A 23,869-nucleotide genomic window follows, 5' to 3' on the forward strand; every position below is an offset into this window, starting at 1 on the left:
TAAGCCCCTTCCTCTCTGCAGGTCCCCCGCAGGGCTGGGCCACTCCCGCTTCGCTGGCAGGACAGAGAAACTTGAGTCCCTCAGGAAAAGCCAGCCTTGCACACAACTCCTGTGCGTGCCCAGTGCCCAAGGGCTTCGCTTGGCCTGTGGTGAGTCAGGAGAGATTGTCACGGGAAACTTAGAAACATCCAATTTCACAATTTAGACTTAGACTCCAAAGGAAACATCCTGTAGTCATGAGGAGGTTTGCTGTACTTTCCCTCAGTTATTCTACATCCAAAGTACAGGATTCATGTTCTCAGGACTGGCCCTTCCCTGGTCCCTGTGTGGCTGTCGTCCAGGGCCAGCTGCGTACAGGGAGTCGGGGGTCCTGGCCTGGGGAGCCCAGCTGGAGCTGCAGAGGGAAGCGGGGCTGTGAGGTGGGCCTGCAGGGTAGCTTGTCCCTCCGAAGAGTCCTGAGGCCACAGGTACTGCCCACATGCAAACGTGCAGTGTTGAGGGCAGGCTAAGACTCTGTGGCCACACACTGTGGCCTTGCCCTGAGTAGGGGAGGGGCTACTGAGCAGTTCTGAGCTGACACAGGCTGGGTCTGGCGTGACACCGGCTCCCAGGGGGCCGTGTTCAGGATTTCTGCAGTTAAGATGCCTCCTGGCAAACGGGTTCACGGTGGCTCAGGGCCTGTCGTAGAAATAGCGTGACCAAACTGAGTGGCCATGAGGTGGCATTGTCCTCGTACTAGCTGCCGATCAACTGCAGCCTCCCAGACACTGGGCTCCGGGAGACCCAACTCGGCTCCTGGGCCGACTCTGGCTGTGGGTCCTGGCTCCTGTTCTACCCCGATGTCCTGTGGGCAGGGGCCCCATCTCTCCCTGGGGCTTCACAGGCCACTCTGCACTAGGAACTGGCCCTGGGAGGGTCTCCTGTGTCAGGCAGGGCGGCCGTCTGTGGTGACATGTGTGTTTTCCGCAAGCCCCACCCAGACTCATCTGTGCCATGGACACCGCTTTCTTCCATAATTTCGTGGGATAAGGCTGAGCCACACCCTGTAAACCCAGCCCCAAAGTCCTCTGATCAAGGGGGAGAGTTTTTAAAGCATTTGTTGCTTTATTTTTCCAGTTACTCTTCATTTAAAAATGGAGCTGTTTCCAGGTGTGGCGGATCTTCCTTCCCTGGTGAGCAGGGCCTCCCGGGCTCTGAGGGCAGCGCAGCACTGGCCAGGCCGACCTGCCGCACGTCTCACGGCAACCTCGCCATCACAGCGAGAAGAGGAAGTTCCAACAGCAGCCCTGGGCACTGACGAGCCCACAGGCTTTGCCCCGAGAAGCCGCCTCACTCCAGTCAAGGGACACCGCAGGCCGTATCCCTCGCAGAGCTGGTCATGTCACTAACCACCGAGCGGAGCGTGCCTGCTGCTGCCAGGCAGAAGGGAGTGCGCTACCCACTCCGCTGGCATGGTAGGGCCTCCGCCCCAGCGCAGCGGCCCGGGGTCCCAGAGTGGGCAGAGAGCTCGGAGGAGCACCGTGCTGTCTCCTGACCACAGCGTGGGTAAGGTTTCAGAACAAGACAATTTTGAAAGGTATTTTTGACTTCACAAAACATCATACTTCAGGAAAACAAAAACTGCAAAAAATTTTAGAGTTGAAAAGGGGTTTGAGCACCAAGCCCAGTGCAAGAGAACGAGGAGGGATAGTGGCCTCGGAGGCAGAGAACACAGCAGAGCTGCTGGAACCTTCTGTCTGAGGCAGAACTACTTCATTTTAGTTTCAGGAGAGACCAGCAACTATGGACAGCTTCATGAATTTGGGATATTGACAGAAATTCCAATTTCAGGGTTCTTTTCTTTCCCCCAAAATTTCAAGACAGGCTTTTCCTGCCCAGTGGCACCTTCTTTGCATCTCTGTTTTAATCTTTTTGCTCATTTATCTCCATTTTTACATATTGGACATTTTCATAAGTTTTCCCTAGGTTCCACCCTTCGTACCTCCCAGGCGGTGTGACAATGCCATCTACAGACGGTGCGCGGCAGGAGCCTCCCCCACAGAGAGCCCGCAAGAGCACACAGCCCCTACCCCCACCCCGCACCCCAACAGGACTTCTCCCCACTGCACACGGCATCACGTGTGAGGCTCCACCTCTGTCCAGAAAACGCCTTTTGACAAGATTAATCATCTCTTGTCCCTTTCCAAAACTGAGGGGAGAGGCTCACCGCTCCACGTGCCCTCTGCTCAGGCTCCACAGCGAGGACACTGGACCCAGCGAGCTCACGTTTATGGCTCTGTGGCAGCCGCCAGCAGCCAGTCCTCCACAGCACCCCATGCTGGCTAGGCTCTCACTCTAGCCGCCTGTACCGCCAGGCTCCTGATCCGGCCCCCACACAGCCCTGACCGTGAATCCTCAGGACAACCAAGGCACCTATGCCTTTCCTGACACGGTAAGCAAGCCGCATGGCGCTGAGTGCGCCTGTGCTGATGCGTGCCAGCCACACCCACAGACTGTACCTCCAGCATGACCACACAGATCTGCTTGACACACTGGATGATGGCGTCCGGGGTCCCCGAGATGGTCACCGCCCGCTCCGTGGAGTTGGGCAGCATGTCCCCGGCCACCTGGACCTGGGCACCTGTAGACTGGAGACACAGGGCGTTGGAAGGGCTGACAGTGTGGTGAGACAGGCGGCACCTCCCAGTTCCCAGGGGGGCAGCCACGGCGCCTTGGAGAACCGCGTCAGCCTGAGCACCTGCCCTCCCTGTCCCCATCATGCCATGCCAGCCTGGACCACAGCATGGCACCTTGGGCAGGGCTCATCAGTCCCAGCAACGCTGGGCAGGAGGAATCTAACCCGAAGAGGGTGTCTGCCTCGGGACACTGCTCTGTGCAAATACACAGAATTCTGTCTCCTCTGCAGTGTTTCGGGTCACAGAGAAAGGTGGGTTCTAGTCCTGGGGGAGGAACCACGATTGGGGGGCTGCCTCTTTCTGGGTAACGTAAGGATTTAGGCTTTCTGTGTGGAAATGTAAAGCCCATGCCTCCTCCAAACGCCACCCAGCAGGACAGCCTGTGGTGCATGCAGGCTGTCCCAGGAGATGGGGTGGATGCGGTTGAGGCAGCCCTTGCGGGAGCAGACGGCAGCCCATGTGGGGAGGCCTCACGGGTCCCAAGAGCATGACGGGGCCCACCCCAGCTGCTACCCCATGCGGCCCCTCCATAGCATGAGGCAACAGGGGCTCTGTGAGTCCTGCTTGCCAGAAGGACGACCCCTAACCTGGGCTCCCGGCCTGGACACCTGCAGTGCTGGTGCTGGCCGCAGGCAGCATGGGGGATGCGGCCTGAGACTGCCTGGCCCGCCCAGCATCCCAAGCCCCACAGGCCCCGCCCCAGAGGAAGGTCCTGTTACCTCCCTGATCTCCTTGATCTTGGAGCCACCTTTGCCGATCAGGGACCCGCACTGGCTCGCAGGCACCACCAGCCGCAGTGTCACCGGGGGCTTGCTGGTGGCAGGGCTGTTGCTCATGGAGTTGATGATGTCCTGGGGAGGCAGACAGACATCATGTTGGCAGAAACATCGTGCCTCTGCTCCTAAGTGAGCAAAGACCTGAGACAAGAACGCATTGGGTGAGCGGGTATATGGACTCTGTCCTCACCCAGGGCCCACCCCAGCTCAGACAGCTCCAGAACCACATCTCTGTCACCTGCCCAGGGCACACCTCACCTCAGACAGACCTAGAGTCATATCTCTGTCCCCTGCCCAGGTCTCACATCTCTGTCCCCTGCCCAGGGCCCACATCTCTGTCCCCTGCCCAGGGCCCACATCTCTGTCCCCTGCCCAGGGCCCACATCTCTGTCCCCTACCCAGGGCCTGCACCATATCTGAGAGCTCTAGGGCCCCTTTCATGCATAGAGAAGGACACAGCGGACAGGCCACGTCATGATGAGACAGCACCAGGAGATGTTTTCCAAATGGATGGGAGGTGCTGGCAAGAGTGACTCAGGCCATCATGGTCAGCCTGATTCTGGGGTTCGTTCTTGGTCCTAAAGACCTGGTTGGCAGGTGCAGTGTGCAGATGGGTTGACACACAGAAGTTTGAATGCTGGCCCGACGAAAGGGGAGCAGGAGGGAGGGTGCCAGCTGGGGGTGTCTGCCCCAGCGCCAGTTGAGGCAGAATTGTTGAAGATAGGCCAGTATCTCGGGGTGCAGGGTATGGTGGGTAGGAAATGGCTCCTGGGTGTCCATCTTGGGGCAGGGAGTGTGTCACTCACTCAGCAAGGTGGTGGGCCCCCAGGGGTAGTCAGGGTGAGCTTGCACCAGGCTGGCTTGGGCAGCCAGTTTGCTCTTGTTCTGTCACTCAGGAGACAAAGCTGGGCTTCAGGCACCTCAGGCATGCAGGTGGGGGCGTTTGGGCTGTGAGAAGCCGGGGCCACAGAGGCCCAGAGTCCGAGGCAGAGCAGGGCCCCACGGGCTTCATGTGAGCAGTGACGTGTGACAGCGCCCCCACAGACAGCCTGCACTGCTGTGTACATCATCCTTTCCACGTCACAGTCTAGGTAATACCATTCCCCCCCCCCCACCCCAACGTGCCCTTCCTTATGGAAATAACGTCAAGCTCACAGAAAGTGGCACGTCAGCTCACCCCCAAAGTGACGGGCGGAGGTACAGAGGGGCTGGGGTGGTGTCCCTGGAGGGTAGACTGGCCTGGGGCCAGAGGAGGGCTAGGTGGACAGCAGGGGTCCACGGGCTTTGAGAGCAGGCTTAGAGCAAGGACATCCCAGGAGATGAGGCCCTGCTGCCCTGCACCGCGTGGACACCTGATGGAGGCCGGCTCCTGTGACTTGCAGTGCCAGGGAACATGCGTCACCGAGGAGCACCCTGGCAGTGGCGAGAGGGGCTGGGTCCTGCTGCCCGAGGCAGCAGCTGTGGGGGCCGTGCACGAGAGTCGGGACTTGCACTCGTCCAGCGGCTGCGCCACACAGGACAGGAGAGCTCCAGCCCAGCCTCTGCAGCGCTTGGCCAGGACGGCAGCTTCCCTAGTGTTTATCTGCACTTCCAACTCAGGCCCACCCAGCGAAAGCCAAACGTGCCCCTCAGACTGACCCCACAGGATGCCTCACTTCTAGTGAGCCTGCCCCCCGTCTCCTCTCCAGCAGCCTCCACCTGGGCTCTTGAGTGGAGGCCCTGAGAAGCCCTGGCCCGCTTGCCGGGCCAGCTCTGAGCGCACAGCCTGTTCTCTTCGGTGGCCTGGTATACCTGTCGCAGGGCCCACCCGGAGTGTCTGCACTGCCTGCCACCAGCCCAGGCCCCATGCCTCGCTGTGGTGGCTCCCGGAGCCCATGAGGATGTGCTGTCTTGGTCTGGACCCTGGTCTCTGTGCTGGGCTCTGCGGCTGCTTGTTCTCAGCTTGGTGCCTGGCTGTGTCATGGTTTCCCATTTGCTTGGCATTGTTGGAGGAATCAGGCCCTTCCTCTGTCCCCTCTGCTGTCTTGTGTTGCTCTCATGCTCTGTTGTCTGTGGGCTGCCGCTTGCCCTGGAGGCGAATTCCTGGCAGACCTCGTGAGCCTTTGCCTGGGCTGACAGGCCAGCACCCACTTGGACCACTGTGGCTGTGACCAGTAAACCAGGATGGAGCTCTCCTTTGTCCCCACTTTTTCTGCCAGGAGCTTGACTGCGATGCCGAGAGTGTCCTCTCTGGTCCTCTGTCAGCTGGCAGGTGGGGAGAGGCGGCCTCCTGCTGGGCTGCGGGCAGAGACCAAGGCGCAGCGCCACATCCCACACACGGTCACCAGAGTCTAAATCCCTCCTCTTCCAGGAGTGTGTGCTCAGGACAGCCCGAGTCCCTACACCTGTCCTCCTCAACAGCAGAGCCTCGCCAAGGGTGTTTCGGGCCTGCGGCAGCCACCTACACTTCCTGGGAACACCTAACGGGTACACCTCTCGTCCCAATCCCTCTCGAAGTTGCCTCTTCCCTGGAATGGACCTTTGACCCCCTCTGGACCAGCAGAGTGGCTGCTCTGCCTCCACCTGTACAGGACAGCGTTACGCCATGACAGTCATGTGGGGGGTGGTCACTGAAGCTCCCTCCCACAGTTCCTAGGTCCTTAGTCAAGACTTAAAAGACCTAAATTCCCCTGGTGGTTTGGTTCTGACACTTCCTACTTGTCCAGAGAACAAGGAGGCCTGTGCGAAGAATCCCTGACTTGTTCTCAGCCTTAGCAGACTGCTAGGAAGCCAGTGTTATTCCTCAAACCTGGAACAGGAGGTTGCTCAGCAGGGCGCATGTTATAGGCTGACCTGCCCCCAGAATCCAGATGTTGAACCCCAAACCCCCAACATGACTGTATTTAGAGATGGGCTCTTTGCAGAGGTGATTAAGGTCAAATGAGGCCACTAGGGTGGTCTGACTGGTGTCTTTACAAGAAGAGGAGCTGAGGACACAGACACACACAGAGGAACGACCCTGCCAGGACATAGGGAGGAGACACCATCTACGCACCAAGGAGAGAGGCCTCTGAGGAACCAGCCCTGCCGTTCCCTGACCTCAGACATCCCGCCTGCAGCACTGGGAGAGAATGGACGTCTGTGGTTTGTGCTGCCCAGTGTGGCAGCCTCGGCCTGTGCTGTAACCAACTGCATTCTCCTTCAGGACAGAGTCCTCCACATGCAGTGAAGCCAGCTGGACAGGGAGCCTGCCACACACACTGACGCCCGTCCACTAGCCAAAGGTCAGGCGGCACAGGGGTCTGTGCAGGGGGTGGGGCTTTGGGACACTTTGGAACAAAGGGGGGTTCTCACCTCTGCTGGAACCCCATCTCCACACAGCAGCAATTACATAGCCTGAGGCTGATGTGGAGGGAGGTGACAGGGAAATGAAAGGACATGTCCAGCAGATCATTGTGCCAAACAAACTGCTGCAGCCAAGGCTGTGATTCCATCTAAACCCACAAAGGCAACATTTCTGGAGGCAAAGAGGCCATTATAAAATATCACTTAGTTCCTGATTTTAAAAAGAGAGAATGGAAAAAAAAATCTGGCTGCATCCTTCACTCGTATGATCTCTGGGGCTCTCAAGATAGCCGGTTGGTGGCACCAGATGATTTCACACAGATGTTAGCTATGCCCATCCCTGAAACTCCTCATCATGGAACAAATTGGTCAGTATCTCAAATCAACACTGGTGGGAAGCTGTGCACAGAGAGGGGAGGTTATTTTCAGGCCAGGCCACGTGTCACCTGTCAACAACACAACCCTGGAACACCATCAGGGTGAGACACAGCCCAGGAGAAAAGCCTCATGGGTCCTCCAAATACCTTCAGATGGGTTTTAACCCTGGCTCTTAAATCTGTTTTAGTTATTGTGTGTCGATTTCCAGGAAGGGCTGAAGCATATCCTTGCTTAAAAGCCACAGCCCTTGATTTTGTGTTTCCAATCTGAAGCGCACCAACTTTTACACCAAATGACCGAGGCACACACTTTGAGAGCCATTATAAAAGAACTCTGTTTAAGTGGCATCTCTTACTCAAAACCTATACTGTCCTCAACCATCTACAATCTTCTGGAAAAACTGAAAGGACCAACAACATCCTTAACTTGAAATATCAAGACTTTTGGAATCCCCTGAGCTCCCTTGGCCAAAGGTGCTCCCATAGCCCTATGGCCATACAGTCCCTGATCTCGGGGCACCTCGGTTGTCACCCAATGGGTTGGTGATGGGAAGGTGGAGCCTGAGGCCACGGGCAGAGGCAGTGTGTGACTGTAAGGGACTCCCTGTGCCACCTATCGCCAGCAGTGTCTTCCAAACATCCTCCTCGGATCTTCACCCAGGAGAATCTCTCTGTGGGAAGACGCCAGGGCAGAGCTGCTCTCAACTTGCACGGGCGGGACTTTGCTAGGTGCTGCTAGCACCTACAGCAGCAAAACTGCAGGGGCTCAGTCCCCGGGTTCACGTGTCACAGCTAGAGCAGCAATTCAGAGTTCCCACAATGAGAAAGCTACTGCAATAGGGGACCTTAAGCTGAGGGTCTCAGAGACCCTTTAGAAGCAGCCATTCTTCAGAAACAGCTGGCCGGAGACCTTCATGGCAGACTGATGACCTTGGGCGATGACATCTTTATGCCTAAGGTGTCACACCAAGACCCCTGTCTAATTTCTGCTTTGTTTTTTACCTGCTTGCATATAACCTTTCTCCCTCTCATTTTTCACAGACCAGTTGTCATGTATGATCACCATTAGGTCAGAACACGCTCATGCTAATGCCATTCTTAGATTGTCCCTGTGGCCACTGCTCTCACCCCCACCAACCCCAGGATATATCACCTACCACCTGAGCCCCAGGACAGAAAGCTCTGCGCAGTCCTGGTTTCACCAAATGAGGGCCTGGGGACTCACAGCCCACGGTGTTTCCACCTCATCTACATGGACAACTAGCCCTAAACAGACCAACCTGAGCCTCTGCAGCGCCTTCCTCCCAGGAAAATGACCTATTAGTATGGTCTATTTATCAGGCCCCAGGTGATTCTAAATTGAAATTCAACAACCTTCATAGAACCAGGGGCCACATGCTCACCTCCTGGAAGAGATGACTAAAGATCCAAACTGTAACCAGCTGACGTAAGGCCTGGGTGCCAACTTCACGTCACGAGGTCCCCATGTGCCTCTGCCAGACACTACCTCCTTTGGGGTCAGGTTGCCTGGTCCTGCTTCTCCAAGAATAATGCCTCACGTACTTTAGGAACAGTATTCACAGACTTCTCTGTATGCAGAGACCCTAATTCTACCAACCTCCACGGCTGGACAGTCTGATTCAGACTCACGTTGCAAAATGGGGCCACCCTGGCTCATTCAGTTCTCTACCGAGGGATCGCTCCCACGCTGTCCACGAGAATAACCGGGCAGCACGCCCACTGGTGCGAGTCACACCAGCAGGAAACATTGTGAGGAGTCTGTCACTAACGGTGGCACCTCCTCTGCCCTAGACAGAAGACAGACCAGTCCCGCGCACTGGTGCCAGCCGACAGATGCCTACACTGCTCCCCACATCTCACTGGCCAGTCGTGGTTGCGTCTGTGCCCTGCACCTGTTTCCCACGGTACCAGGATCGAAGTAACAGACCTTTCCCACCTTCAGGAGAAGGATATTCGAGTCTCTGAGGCTGACCTTCCTGGCCCACGTGATTTGTTCTCTTGGCCTGGGTAGTAGGAGCTTTGGTTTCAAAGCACCTTACTGGGACTATTAATTGTTCTTGTTCTTGTAACAGTGGTCACAATGCTGACTCACTGCCTTCTAACCAGAGTCTTAAGTGTGTCCTTACACCACTTTCTTATCAGATGATCGCCATGTTGATATAACAACAAAAAGTTCAAGAAGATTTTTACAGTACAGTTGACCATGAAGACAACTAAACAATCTCTGACAAGATCTCATGGCACAGCTGACTACGAAGACAAGTGAACAATCTCTGAGTGGTGAAGCTCTGGGTCTGTGGCCTTTCGTGAGTTGGCCAACCTCTTGTAAGTCAGAGAGTGGCTAAAAGGGGTAAATGAGAAACTGAACATACCTACAGAGGCCAGATCACCTGTGACAAGAGGACAATGGTCCCAACCTCTGCAATCACCAGCTGGGAAGCCATACCCCAGCCTCTGGAGCACTTGGCCCAGAACAACCAGGGCTTGGCCGGTGCCTGCAGTTTCCCTAACGTCTACTCCCACTGTCCAGTCAGCCCAAGCAGAGAAAGCCGGACATGCTCCCCCCAGCCAGTCACAGGACACCCCTTGCAGCAGGTGCCTGCAGCCTCCACCCCTGTGGCCCCCAGGGCACACTGGACCTTCCCTTTTGCCCACTCTGAAGTCCCCCCCAAACTGCCGGGAGTCTCTGCCAGACACAGGGTGGCCGCTCCCACAGCAGCTCCACACCTGGCCCCTGCGTGCTGCTGCCTGGAGGCTTTGCTTGCTCCACAGTCTACCCCATCACTTGATGCGCACCCCTCTAGGACACGAAATGCATTTCTAAATAACTTCTGGCAATTTTGAAAAAGTGGAAACAAATAAAAACATTCAGATTTAACTCACTGACAGAGTGACGCAGAAGTGTTGTGCACACACACACACACATCTGCCAGCATGTGCCTGTGCATGGCTGGGTCTCCAGCCATACCTATCTGTGCCTCAGCCAAGCTACACATGCTGTCCGGGGATGGCATTGGTTGTGGTGGCATGCAGCTGGCAGCTGAGGACCAGGCTGTGCCAGCCAGGGCTTTGTAGGGAGTGGTGTGGCAGAGTCGGCTGGACATGGGCGGTGTGGGTGTTGCCTGAGGGTCCCTGTGTGCCCTGGTGGGAGGCGTGAGGTGTCCTGGGCTGAGCTGGGTGCCCTAGGCTGGGTCTGTGGAGCAAGATTAAGGTGGCTTCTCCAGTACACCTGCTGGGCGTGGCTGGCTATAGATGCAGAGAGGGACGCAGACCTGCCCAGGTGGACCAGAGAGGTGGAGTCCCTGGGGGCAGAGGAGGTGAGTGGGGCTGATGCAGGGCGGAGGGACCTGGTGGTGCCTCACCTCCTCAAACTTGTACGCGATCATGGCAAAAGCCTTGAAGATGGCGTCTGTGGGGCCCGTGATGGTCACGATTCTCTCTGGGCAGTTCCCCTCCGAGATGTTGATCCTCGCGGCACTCTGCAGCCAGAGCAGAGAAACCCGTGCCAGGTTAGAGCCTCAACCACGGCTGACATAGCCACACACGTTTTGCCCTTGACTGGCAAACCTCACCACTAGACAGTAAGATTCTTTCCAATAACCTCCCTTACAGGTGAAATTTTAATTGGCAAAAAAAATCCTAGTGATCCCCTCCCTGCACAGGGATCCACAGGAAGTCTGAACCGCCCAGTACGCAGCCCGATAGTGTGGAGGCTCCTGCCAGCCCTGTGCTGACACCCGCTGTGCCCAAGCTGGGCCCAGAGGGCCACACACGTGGCATGGGGCAGGCAGGCCACACTCACCTCCTCACGCATCTTCTTCACTGTCTCTCCTTTCTGGAATAAAGATTTAGACAACAAGGACAAGGTCACTCGTGGCTGCGCTGACGTCACACACGGAGCTGGGCGTGGCCCAAGTGGTGCCGGGAGCTGCCACCATGTACCCACATGGCCTCCACCTCCCCACTAAGCAGCCAACTCCATGCCCCCACAGCCTGGAAGGCATTCCGGGTAAGGAAGTGGAGGTGCAGGACCTGAGTGCTCAGCCAGAGCACACGGCCAGCAGGGCGGCTCTGCCTCGACTCAGGTCACTGTCTGCGTGCCCTCGGGCGCCTGAGCCCCAGACGCACCTTCTGAAGCTCTCGTGAGAAAGGGCTGGGGCAGGGCCATGGGAGCCCCTTCCCTGCAGTACAGGGGTGGAGGGAACAGGGCACAGGGACCCCCAGGGATGGGCACAGTGCAACAGGACAGGGAGGCAGCGTGTCCCCCTCAGCCTCTCCTCCCCACAGGTACAGGTGTCCAAACTGGCCCTTACCCCATTAGGGAAACTCTAAGCCCTCCACTATCACTCGTGGGGCCACTCAGTAACAGGGCCAGTGGAGCACGCAGTTGACATGTTCCTTCCTGGGGTCTGGAGCCCAGGAAGGAGGGCTGGCCACCAAGGCAGTGGGCCGGAGAGGACCTTCCCCACCTTGGCTCCCACAGAGCCGGATACCAGCTTGCACGAGGAGCCCCAACAGGGCAGCGTGGCAGCACCTGGGCCCTGACTTCATGGATGCAGTGCCATGCACCCACTGGGCACCACCATGCACAGGGCAGCAGCAGTCCTCACTGTCCCCTTACAGAGACCCAGAGAGAGGCAGAGTTTGTTCAATAATTACCTTCCCAATGATGCTTCCGACTTCCTGCAGGAAAAACATCACAAAAACATGCTGTCAGTGCAAAAGGAGGAAAAGAATCTGGGAAAGACCCTATGAAACCCATCTACCTTCCCCATGTGAGCGAGAGGAGAATTTAGAACCTGCCGAGGGAAGCCTACAAGTCAGGCTATCTACAAAGAGGCCCTGCACCCGAGGTGGACAAGCTGCCCAGGACAATGGCTGCTTTCCAGAGAGAGAGCTCAAGAGGCATAACTCATGCACATGAGGCCTCCAGGAAACCCTGCAAGAAATAGATGAAAAATAAAATTTCTCCCAATTTTGTGACTTAAAGAAAATTTAGCACTGCTATTGCTTTGTGACTTATTTAAAAGGTGGAATATTGAAAGAAACACTGGAACACACTGCCACAGTTCTAGTTCTAAAGTCAAGCCTGAGACAGTTTGGGGATATATACCACAGGGTCAAGTGTCTCCCTGCCTGGCAGTGGGACGGGACCAGCCAGGGTCCTACTGTGGCAGTCACTCGAGGCTGGGCTAGCCTGGCTATAGTCACAGGGAAAAACATCTTTCAAAATCTGACTCATTTCCTTATTACAACGAAGCTCTGAGCAATTACTACCACCACAGTCCTTGTGAAAGCCTTGGTCTCTGTCAAGACCCCCGGAAGGGTGGGGGGGGCAGTGCGAGCAGACAGACCCCGAAAGCAGGGCATCCTCCCCCAGGGAGTGTCTGGTGGCTGCCTAGCTGCTGGGACCCTGTGCCTGACTGCACAGATAACCTGTCTGTGGGGCCCACCACCTTCCGGCACCCACAGGGGAGAGGGCAGGTCGTCCTCTCTCCATCGAGACACAGGAGTTCTGGGAGGAGGCCGTGTCTTCTAAAGGGCAGGATGTGCCTGTGCTATGGGCATTGGCAGCCTCCCTGGGCGGAGGCCACACACAGACACGGGGTGGGGTGGGGGGTCAGAGCCCAGCCAGGAGGAATTGGGCCCACCCTGTGCTGCTGGACGGGAACTGGAGGTGTGACCTCACGGTGCTCAGGGAGTGCAGTATGGAAATGTCACGTAATGCGCACAGCATGAACCTGCCTTCAGTGCTGCCTAGGGCTGCACAGAGCTCAGAGCGCTCCTGATGCGCTCATCCTGGCTTTCTGCCTGAAGGAGTCAGGGTTCTTAGGAGGAGTGGCTGATGCCAGGACTGGGGCAGGGAGGACAGGATGGCCCGAGCAGCGTGTCCTGGGAAGGGGAGAGGGTGCCGTGAGGAAGCCCTTGGGAGCTTGCCAGCCAGGACAGTGGGGGGTCAGGGGAGGTCACAGCAGCCCCAGCATGAATGAATGAATGAATGAATGAATGAAGCCTTGAAAGTCTGATGACAGTGGGACACAGACACAGCTGCAAAGCTCCCGCCCCAGTGTTCCAAGCGCAATGGACGAAGGGCAGCTCCAGGTGACCCCCAGAGTGCCCCTGGGACAGGAGGCTGTGGTGATGCGCCTGTCGCGGCAAGGAGACTTCAGATAGGGCCAGAGTGGAGGACGTGCCACAGAAACACTGGCAGAAACTCAGGACAGTCAACCCCCGGGGGATTACCCCAGACTGAGGGACCGGGAATGCTGTCTGGGGCATTTTGTGACCCAGGGCAGCACTTGGATGGCTGGGGAGGCCCTATCGGGGGCAGGTGTGGGGATGTACCCGTGGTGACCTGCCACTGGTGGCTGCGTGAGGTCACGCAGGAGAAGCCCTGTTTGCAGAAAATGCACACAAGGCATCCAGTGACGATGGGGTGTCGGGATGGTGACTCAGTCTCCAGCAGTGATGGGGAACACGTAATTGGGGTTGCATTTGCAACTACCTTGTAAATTTGCGAGTAAATAAAAAGTACACAAGCGCAGGCCCCGGCGTGGGAAGCCGCTCTGCCTCCCACCTCTCTAGCAACAGCGCAGGTGGTGGCCCCGTACCTTTCCGTGCATCAGCAGGCGGATCGTCAGCGTCACGTTTAGGCCGCCTTCTGAGACCTTGGACTCCATCTTTCTCCCAAAATGTGGCTGGGGAGGATGGCTTAAGGCGCTGAGGGCGCTGTGAGGAAGGACAGACGGGGTCCAGAAGGCGTCACCTGGAGAGAGAAGGTGCAGATGCTATGACCCAAGGGCAGTCTCCACAGTCCTGGCATCCAGGGGTGAGCTGGACCACCCAGCCCTCAGGTTCCCCCGGCAGCCGAGGGGTGCGACTGCCATCATCGCCACGTGCTGGCAAGGCTGGGGAAAGCCCCCAGGGCTGATTGGCCATGGGACCTTGGATAGGGCCCTCCAGTCTGCCTTAGTGTCGAGCCTGCCAAGAGGGCCACAGGAGTGCCTCTCAGGGTAGCTAGAGCGTGATGGGGTTACCCGGAGAAGTGCGGCACGTGCTCACAGCACCAGCGCCATGCTGAGTCCATCCTCCCATCTCCCGGCGCAGCCCTGAGCAGCCCTCAGAGCAGAAGCCCCTGGGTGAGCGTCACTTCAGCCTGAGGAAGCCGGGGAAGCACTGGTGCCAGTGTCCCTCTCATGCAGGGCCAGTGGTGCCTGGCAGCCTCGTCTCTGATGCGGATTCCGTCTGTCAACTAACTGCCAGACAGCCGAGTGTGCACTGTGTAAAGTTGTCAGAAAATGCTTTCCATACACGTGACACTGGTTTTGTCACTTCTGTGGACACTCAGGCGGTGAGTTGACTCAGCCCACTGGGCAAAATTAAGGCTTCACTTTATGATCTATAAGCAAAGAATGATTATAGCTAGTAAAACTGAAGCGCCCGTGGGAAAGTGAACTGGCGACTTGGTGGCAGCTGCCTCGGTGGCCTGGTCTGTGTGCTGGGCTCTGCAGACCCCTCTTGAGGCATCTGGACACACAGGGCCCTCCTGTGGCCCCCTTCTCCTGGGCCTTGTCCAGGGGGCTGGATGCAGAGCATAGGTCACCCCCCATGGTGGAGTGCAGGGAAAGAGGGCTCTCATGCTCAGATGAGAGGGAGGCGGCGAAGGTGGGGGTGACGGACAGTGAGGGCACAGCGGTGTCAGCAGGGCTCTCAGCATTGATGGGGCAAGAGGTGGGGTCTGGGGCATGCTGCCCAGGACATGGAGGCTCCTGTCCCCGGCTGTATGCAGGAGCCCCCAGGTGGCTCCGTGTCTGGCAGCAGAGAGCGGGGAAAGGAGGGCAAGGCACAGGACATGGCAAGGGCATGAGCAGGCCCACAGCGCCTGGAGACGTGTGGGTCATAGAGGGGTGGCCGCTTGGTGGGCAGCAGTGGGCTGGGTTCTATGTGGCCCAGGACCCAGAGTCAGGTGGCTCAGGGCAGAGGCTGGACAGGCCTCAGGTGTTCCATTCACCTGCCCAGGTGTGCACCTACAAGGTGGGCGGAGCCATGGGAGTGGGAGAAGAGCTGGGAGAGCTCTGCACACAGTCCGAGCTTAGTGCATTGCTGAATGGAAACATGGCGCCAGGCCTGGCCGACTAGCCCTGCAGGAACAGAATCCCGTGAAACTCGTCTGTGCTCCTCCCTGTGACCCCTCCAGGGAACCACTCCCCTTAACTGGGCTGCTGGACGCTGCCCTGGATCTCACCTGCACTGATGAGGGGCTTGAGCCACACACGGAAGAGACTATGGGTTAAAAGTTGGGATGAAAAAAGTTTTCCTCATCAGAATATGGCTCATGCCTGTAATCATAGCACTCTGGGAGGCCGAGGCCGTGGATCATTTGAGCTCAGGAGTTCGAGACAAGCCTGAGCAAGAGCAAGACTCCATCTCTACTAAAAATAGAAAGAAATTAATTGGCCAACTAAATATATATGGAAAAAAATAGGCGGTCATGGTGGCGCTGTAGTCCCAGCTACTAGGGAGGCTGAGGCAGGAGGATTGCTTGAGCCCAGGAGTTTGAGGTTGCTGTGAGCTAGGCTGATGCCACGGCACTCTAGCCAAGGCAACAAGAGTGAGACTCTTGTCTTAAAAAAAAATGCTAAAAGAAAAACACAAAGCACAGAAACAAAGTATATTCCAATCACCCACACGTACTCACTGGCAACTGATGCACGGAAAAAAAACAACACGCTATCATACACCCACAATTTTAGAACTGTGTTTATAGGTCACTTCATCAACAAACTCAGATTCCTAGTTCTCATTACTATTTGTAATGAAATGACACTTTGTGAATAACAACAATTTTAACATAGTATTTAACAAGAATATTATATAGCAAACAATGTTTTAGAAACAATCCTCACATACTAATGTTCTCTCTCCCCACTACCCAGCTTGGTGGCCGCTAGCTACGTGTGTGGCTATTTACATTTAAAACTCAAACGTCACCAGGCACATTTTTCGAGCTAAACAAATAGCCTCACGTGGCAGCTGCTGCCATCTGGAAAAGCACAGAGACCGTTTCTGTCCCCACAGAGAGCTCTGGTGGGCGGTGTAGCTTACACAGCCACTTCCGTACGTTTGGCTCTAAGAACTCAGAAAGGAGAGGACATCTATTTTAAATGCCTGGCATGGCACCAAGTGACCACCACGGCGCCTAAACAGACACTGCAATGAGCCCGGCACAGCCCTTCTGTCTGCCGGGCTGATTCTCCGGCACCAAAATACTGGATCACACTGCGGCCAGCCCAGCGCTCTGCGCTTCCTTTCTAATTAAAACACTGCCTCTCTCCATCAGGGACAGCAGGGCCCTGCGGCTGTCTATTACATAAATGCTTCCAACGCAGGGAGGAGAAAGTGGGTCAGCTCCTGCCAGGGATGCTTGTGGGTTCCAGGCTGTCAGCAGCCATCAGTCACACGGGCCAGCAGGCACACAGCGGAGTGGCTGGAGCAAGGGCAGCCCTGGGGAGGGGTGGAGGTCACTGTGACTCAGGACCCTGGGCCTTGGAACCCTCCCTGCTCAGCCCAGTCCCCCCAGCTGGCGATGACCGGCCACTGTCTGTCCATGGGGCAGCTCGTGGGCTACGGGGTTCGAGTGGCCCATTCTCTGGTCACAGGCATCCAAGGCCAAATCGGACCTGCAGCTCCGCAGCATGAAGAGCTCACCCCAAGTTACCTGCTGCTCTGGAAACTGGCAGATCTGTGTGGAGGCCCCTTCCTCTGTGCTCCTCAGGGCTAGGGATTGAATACATTTTTAATTTCTTTAATGGGTGGAGAGGAGAGACAGGCCTGGCCACCCAGTGGTACCGGGCCCCCCTCACTTCCACAGGGAGCCTGTCCAGGCGGAGGTTTAAATGCCACTGTGTAAGGACACCATGCAGATGTGCCCCAGCTCAGAACATGCCCACACCCTGGACTCCTGGGGCACCAGGTCCTAAAAGATGCCCACACGTGAGAAGTACGACTAACGCAACTTCAGCCCACCCTGTCCCACCCCTACTAATCCTAGCTGCTCGCCAGCAGCCGGGACGTGGAATCTGAGCCCTTCCCACCCCTCCGGCCCACCAGGTCCCAGGCTCCTGCCCACCCCCCATCTCAGGGGCCAGTAACCCTCCAACCAGCACACAGACTCCTACCCTCTTGAAAGCCTCTCCCTGGCTTCCTGTTCTCTGAGTTTCGTCCAAGTTGACACCCTCCTCACAGCCCTATCACATCATGGCACCATCTCCAGGGGTTGTCCCTGTTAACAACCCCCCCCCTCCAATTCCAGCTACACGGTCCTGGAGCCAAGCTCCCAGGCAGGGGGCAGTCCCGGCACCCACAGTGGGGATGGCCACTCAACAAATAAGATCAAGGTGAACAGAGTGAAAGTGCCACGAAGATGATGCCCGTGAGACAGGACAGAGGGTGGATGTGGGGCAGGCCTGTGGGACTGAGAGACCCACCCAGCTCAGGGCGGCTGGCATGGCGGCCAGGGCAAAGGCCCCAAGGTACAGATGCCTTCAGGGAAGGGCCCAGCGTCAGGTCAGCTCTTGGGAGACGCCCAGTGGCCTCTTTCCCCTCCTGGCTCTTCCCAATGCACACGGCAGGTAGGCTCTGCCTCGGGGCTGCTCCTAGGAACCTGAGAACTGAAGCTAAAGCCCGAGGCACACGGAAGAACTCAGACTGCCCCGGGGAGGGGACAGGTACCCAGCAGCCACACAGACCGATCTGCTTTTATCCTTGTGTATGTGACATGTTTCATGCCTTTTAAAGCTGTAGTCAATTAATAAACTGTACACACTGAAGTCTACAACAAATAGGCTTTGCCACACACATACTGGGAAACCAGGACAGCAGCCCTTGGAAGTGCACACACTGCCACCCACACAGCCCTGTCCCCTGCCATCTTCCCTCCCGCTCCACCCACATCCAGGACTTTCTACAAGTTCATATAAATGAAATCATGTGGTATCTATTCTTTTTTAATCTGGCTGCTTTTATGCAGTATTTCCTAAAGATGTGTCCATGTTGCTGAGTGTATCAACAGGTCATTTCTTCTCATCATGAAGCAGAATTCCATCCTATGAATAAACCACACTTTGTTTCCATTCATCCACTGAAGAACATCTGGATGGTTTCCAGTTTGGAGTTATGATGAATAAAGCTGCTATGAACATGTGTGCGTAATTGTGGGGACATGTGCTTTCATTTCCTGTTGGTAAACACCTAGGAATAGAACAGTTGGACCATGTGGTAGGTATATGTTGAACTTTCTAAGAAGCTGTCAAACGCTCTTGCAAAGTGGCTGCATTATTTCACACTCTTGTCAGCAGTACACAAGAGTTGTGGTTCCCCCAGTCTTGCCCACACCTGGCATGGCCAGTCTCTCTCACTTCAGCCACCCTAACAGTTGCATGGTGACACCTAGTTTTAGGGTGCAGCTGGCTGCAAGAACGACATGACCTGGGACAGGAGCCTTAGCACAGTCGCCCCTGTTTCTCGTGCTGGCCTTTGGGCCTGTCTACTCTGTATTCTCCTGTGACAGAAGGGCCTGGTGCACGGCTGCATCCCAGCCAGGGTAGGGATAAACTCAGTCCAGCGCCCTAAGGGAGGGCTCTGGCTGGCTGGGACAGGTCATGTGGCCACACCAGCACAAGCAACCCCTGCATCCTGCTGAGCCTGTACAGAGGAAAGGGGGCCACAGTGTATAAGGTGAAGGAGGGGGTGAAGGGTGGGGAGAGCATGTGAGATGAGGGTTGGGGGAGCCTGTGAGGTGAGGGGTACGGGAGAGTGTGAGGTGAGGGTTGGGGAGAGTGTGTGAGGTGAGGGTTGGGGAGAGTGTGTGAGGTGAGGGGTGGGGGAGAGTGTGTGAGGTGTGGGGTGGGGGAGAGTGTGAGGTGAGGGGTGGGGGAGAGTGTGTGAGGTGAGGGTTGGGGGAGTCTGACGTGAGGGGTGGGGGAGAGTGTGTGAGGTGAGGGGTGGGGGAGAGTGTGTGAGGTGAGGGGTGGGGGAGAGTGTGAGGTGAGGGGTGGGGGAGAGTGTGTGAGGTGAGGGGTGGGGGAGAGTGTGTGAGGTGAGGGTTGGGTGAGAGTGTTTGAGGTGAGGGGTGGGGGAGAGTGTGTGAGGTGAGGGGTTGGGGAGAGTGTGAGGTGAGGGGTGGGGGAGAGTGTGTGAGGTGATCGGTGGGGGTGAGTGTGTGAGGTGAGGGTTGGGGGAGAGTGTGAGGTGAGGGGTGGGGGAGTGTGTGTGAGGTGAGGGTTGGGGGAGAGTGTGTGAGGTGAGGGGTTGGGGAGAGTGTGTGAGGTGAGGGGTTGGGGAGAGTGTGTGAGGTGAGGGGTTGGGGAGAGTGTGTGAGGTGAGGGGTGGGTGAGTGTGTGAGGTGAGGGGTGGGGGAGAGTATGTGAGGTGATGGGTTGGGGTGAGTGTGTGAGGTGAGGGGTGGGGAGAGTGTGTGAGGTGAGGGGTGGGGGAGAGTATGTGAGGTGAGGGGTTGGGGTGAGTGTGTGAGGTGAGGGGTGGGGAGAGTGTGTGAGGTGAGGGGTGTGGGAAAGTGAGGTGAGGGGTTGGAGTGAGTGTGTGAGGTGAGGGGTGGGGAGAGTGTGTGAGGTGAGGGGTGGGGGAGAGTATGTGAGGTGAGGGGTTGGGGTGAGTGTGTGAGGTGAGGGGTGGGGAGAGTGTGTGAGGTGAGGGGTGTGGGAAAGTGAGGTGAGGGGTTGGAGTGAGTGTGTGAGGTGAGGGGTGGGGAGAGTGTGTGAGGTGAGGGGTGGGGGAGAGTATATGAGGTGAGGGGTGGGGGAGAGTGTGTGAGGTGAGGGGTGGGGGAGAGTGTGTGAGGTGAGGGGTGGGGGAGAGTATGTGAGGTGAGGGGTGGGGGAGAGTATGTGAGGTGAGGGGTGGGGGAGAGTATGTGAGGTGAGGGTTGTGGGAGAGTGTGTGAGGTGAGGGTTTTGGGAGAGTGTCACTTGAGGGTTGGGGGAGAGTGTGAGGTGAGGGTTGGGAGAGAGGGTGAGGTGAGGGGTGGGGGAGCGTGTGAGGTGATAGTTGGGGGAGAGCCTGTGAGGTGAGGGGTGGGGGAGAGTGTTAGCTGTTTTTCATGATATTGGAAACATCTGTGGTCTGGCTGGCAAGTGCTTCTGTTGTCATTGGTGAGTTCCTCAATTAAGCCTGTATTTTTGGTGTGGATGAGACTTGATAGAGTACATGAATTCAGGCCATGACTCCCTCTGGATCCCCACAGAAAAGGCAGAATTTAAGAATGGGAAATCCTGCGTAGTAGCATAGCCCAGCACAGAAGGACCTCACTGGTTGGTGGCTTCCAGAAGCAAAGGCAGTGGCCTGGTGAGGGAGCAGAGATGGCTCAGCTCAGCACAGACCATCCCTTGGGGAAGAGTGGGGCGGACGAGGAAACTACTAGGGGCTACTGGGCTCTAGGGTGATGGGGAGAAGCTATGCCCTGGGTCTGAGGTCTGTGGAAGGCAAACCAAGCTTCACAGACTATATATCTAGTTTCTGTTCACCTTGGGCTGATCCTAGACATCTATCAATAATAATGGCATTCCAAATAGATGAGGTATCATGCCAAGGCTCTTGTGGATGGCTGGAAAATCCATAGCAGTTGCAGCCTCTATGAAGGGCAATCCGGCAAAATTTACCAATATCCTAAAATGTCTGTAACCTTTAACCAGAAATCATGTTTGCATAAATGACTCTCTTTCTAAAAAAAAAAAATGCAGAGAGATTCCGATGAATATGTACATGGAATGTTGATGTCGTTTGCAAGCGCACCTGCTAGAAACCAACACTGGTACGTGCACAGCTGAGGACCAAGTCCGTCAGTGATAGCCTCTCCCATGCCCTGGAGCTCTTGCCTTCTCCAACTCCTGGGTGGGTCTGTCCTTGCTGGCTTGAGTCTGCTGATGCCCTTATTCCTCCCTTTAACTCCTTGAGGTATGGATGCTACCTCACCCCATTTTACAGATGGAGGGACTGATGCTTGGAGAGCCTAAAGGATTTGCTCAAGGGCATGTGGCTAAACAGTACAAAGCTAGCATTGGGACCCAGACAGCTAGTTCCAGCACCTGTGCTCTTAAAGGTCACACTTAAAAAAAGGAGTGGCAAGACCTCTGATTCTGGGAAATGGAGCATACACACTTTTCCCAATTCTTCCTGCTGAAACAATAAGCCTAGATATTGTATATACAACAAACATAAGAAGACTGACACGTTTAGAGAAAGCAGACCAGCTAGGGACAAGGGGACCCAAGGAATGACACAGTGGCAACTTCCCTGGGCTTAATATCTCAGACTTGGAGGTAGAAAAGCAGGCAATCTGGAAACACCAACAGATACAGTCAAAAAAAAAAAAAAAAAAAGAGCCCTTACAAAAATCTGCTCTCTCTAGCAAACAATCAGAAAAGGAACAGCACTGCAATACTGAAAATGTTTAGATGATAACTCTTCTGTTCTAGCCAAACACCGTGGAAGAAACTGTGGCCCCCTACCAGGCTGTAAAGAGGCACTCCAAATCAGAGAAGGCTGGGTGGGGGCCTCTTACCCTTCCAAGTGGTAATAACTCTCTTGCCCCATGGTGTTAGTGGGGGCCATGTGGGAACACTAATGGACAGTCCTACTCCTCTGATCCATGGGGTTTCAGCAGGGCCTAGTGGGGAGCCATAACTCCCATCCTTGCCCAGCAGCAACAAGGTATCCCACTTGCAAGTGATACCCACTTGCTGGGTATCAACAGAGGTCAAGTGGAGAACCTGGATGTTTACCTCTTTTCCTCTGCTGGAGCAGTATCAAAGCCAGCTAAAACAAAAGGGTTAAATAAGATCCAGAGTTTCATAATATAATATCCAAAATGTCCAGGTTTCAAACAGAAAATCACCAAGAACTCAAAAGATCTCAAACTGAATGAAAGATAATCAACAGACACTAACACCAAGAAGATGGAGATGTTAGAATTATCTGACAAAGAGTTTAAAGTAGCCACCATAAAAATGCTTCAATGAATAATTGGGAATACATTTGGGAGCTTCATTTTTAAACAAATGAAAAAATATAATGCCTCAGCACAGAAATTCTCCCCTAGCTAATGGAAGATACAGATACTTAAATGGAAATTATAGAACTAGAAAATCCAGTAACAGAATGAAGGGATCAGAGTAAAGAATTAGTGACCTATAAGACAGAACAATAGAAATTACCCAATCTGAATAATAAAGAGAAAACAGATAAAAAAGAAAAAAGAACAGGGCCTCAGAGACTTATGTGACCATGACAAAAGATCTAACACTTATGTGATTAGGGTCCCAGAAAAAGAGGACAGAGAGAATGAGTTGGAAAAAGTACCTGAACAATAATGGCTAAAGTCCCTAAATTTCCCAAAAGGTATAAACCTATATATTCAAGAAGTTGAGTAAACCCCAAACATGATAAACCCAAAGAAATTCACAAAAATATACATCACAGTCAGACATCTAAATCTAAAGACAAAGAAAAATTCTTGAAAGCAGCAAAAGAGAAATGACACCTTATCTATAGGAGAAAAACAGTTGATGACACTGGATTTCTCATCAGAAACCATGTAAGCCAGAAAGAAGTGGCACAGTACTTTTCAAGTACTGAAAAGGAAATAACTGCCAATGCAGAGTCACATTTCCAGTGAAAATAATCCTTCAGGAATGAAGGAGAAATAAAGGCATTACAAGATGAAGGAAAATGAGGAGAATTTCTTGCCAGCACACCTACTCTAGGAGAATGGCTAAACAGAAATCAAATGATAAAGAAGAAATCTTGGAATATCAAGAAAGAAGAAAGAATATAGTAAGCAAAAATGTGAGTATAGGCCGGGCGCGGTGGCTCACGCCTGTAATCCTAGCACTCTGGGAGGCCGAGGCGGGCGGATTGCTCAAGGTCAGGAGTTCAAAACCAGCCTGAGCGAGACCCCGTCTCTACCATAAAAATAGAAAGAAATTAATTGGCCAACTAATATATATAATATAAAAATCAGCCGGGCATGGTGGCTCGTGCCTGTAGTCCCAGCTACTCGGGAGGCTGAGGCAGCAGGATCGCTTGAGCCCAGGAGTTTGAGGTTGCTGTGAGCTAGGCTGACGCCACGGCACTCACTCTAGCCTAGGCAAGAAAGCGAGACTCTGTCTCAAAAAAAAAAAAAAAAAAAAAAATGTGAGTATAGATAATAGGCTTTCATTTTCCTCTTGCATTTTCTAAATTATATTTAATGGCTGAAGCAAAAATTATAGTACTGTCTGATGTATACAGTATATTTAAAAATATTTAAAACAATTATAAATGGGGCAGGGTAAAAACTGTAAAGAGAGGTAAGATTTCTACCCTTCCCTCAAGCTGGTAAAATGTTGACAATTGTAGAATTCATAAGATATATATATATATATATATATATATATACACACATATATATATATATACATATACATATATATATGTATATATATATATATATGATGTTATACCTGGGGGCAACCTCTTAAAAAAAAACCACCATACAGAGGTATACTCAAAAACACTATTCATAAATTGAAATGGAATTCTAAACCACAAGAAGGCAGAGAAAAAGAAAAAAATCCTAAAACCAGAGAATCCTAAAACAACAGAGAAAACAAACAAAATATGAAATGGCAGATTTAAGACC

General features: G+C 54.5%; 1 protein-coding gene across 13 annotated transcripts in view; it reads right to left on the bottom strand.

Annotated features, from left to right (window-relative positions):
* PCBP3 (poly(rC) binding protein 3) overlaps nt 1-23,869 on the bottom strand; it is a 254,498-nt gene that overhangs the window by 24,784 nt on the left and 205,845 nt on the right. For all 13 annotated transcript variants that reach the window (XM_012780059.2, XM_012780057.2, XM_012780054.2 and 10 more), the window contains 6 exons: nt 13,785-13,939; nt 11,833-11,856; nt 10,976-11,008; nt 10,536-10,652; nt 3,395-3,526; nt 2,499-2,627 (listed from right to left, as the gene is read on the bottom strand). In XM_012780059.2, the coding sequence (XP_012635513.1) occupies nt 2,499-2,627; nt 3,395-3,526; nt 10,536-10,652; nt 10,976-11,008; nt 11,833-11,856; nt 13,785-13,939 (590 nt within the window). The remainder of the gene's footprint in view (nt 1-2,498; nt 2,628-3,394; nt 3,527-10,535; nt 10,653-10,975; nt 11,009-11,832; nt 11,857-13,784; nt 13,940-23,869) is intronic.

The sequence above is a fragment of the Microcebus murinus genome, chromosome 1 (assembly GCF_040939455.1).
Source record: "Microcebus murinus isolate Inina chromosome 1, M.murinus_Inina_mat1.0, whole genome shotgun sequence".
NCBI classification, from domain to species: Eukaryota; Metazoa; Chordata; class Mammalia; order Primates; family Cheirogaleidae; genus Microcebus; species Microcebus murinus.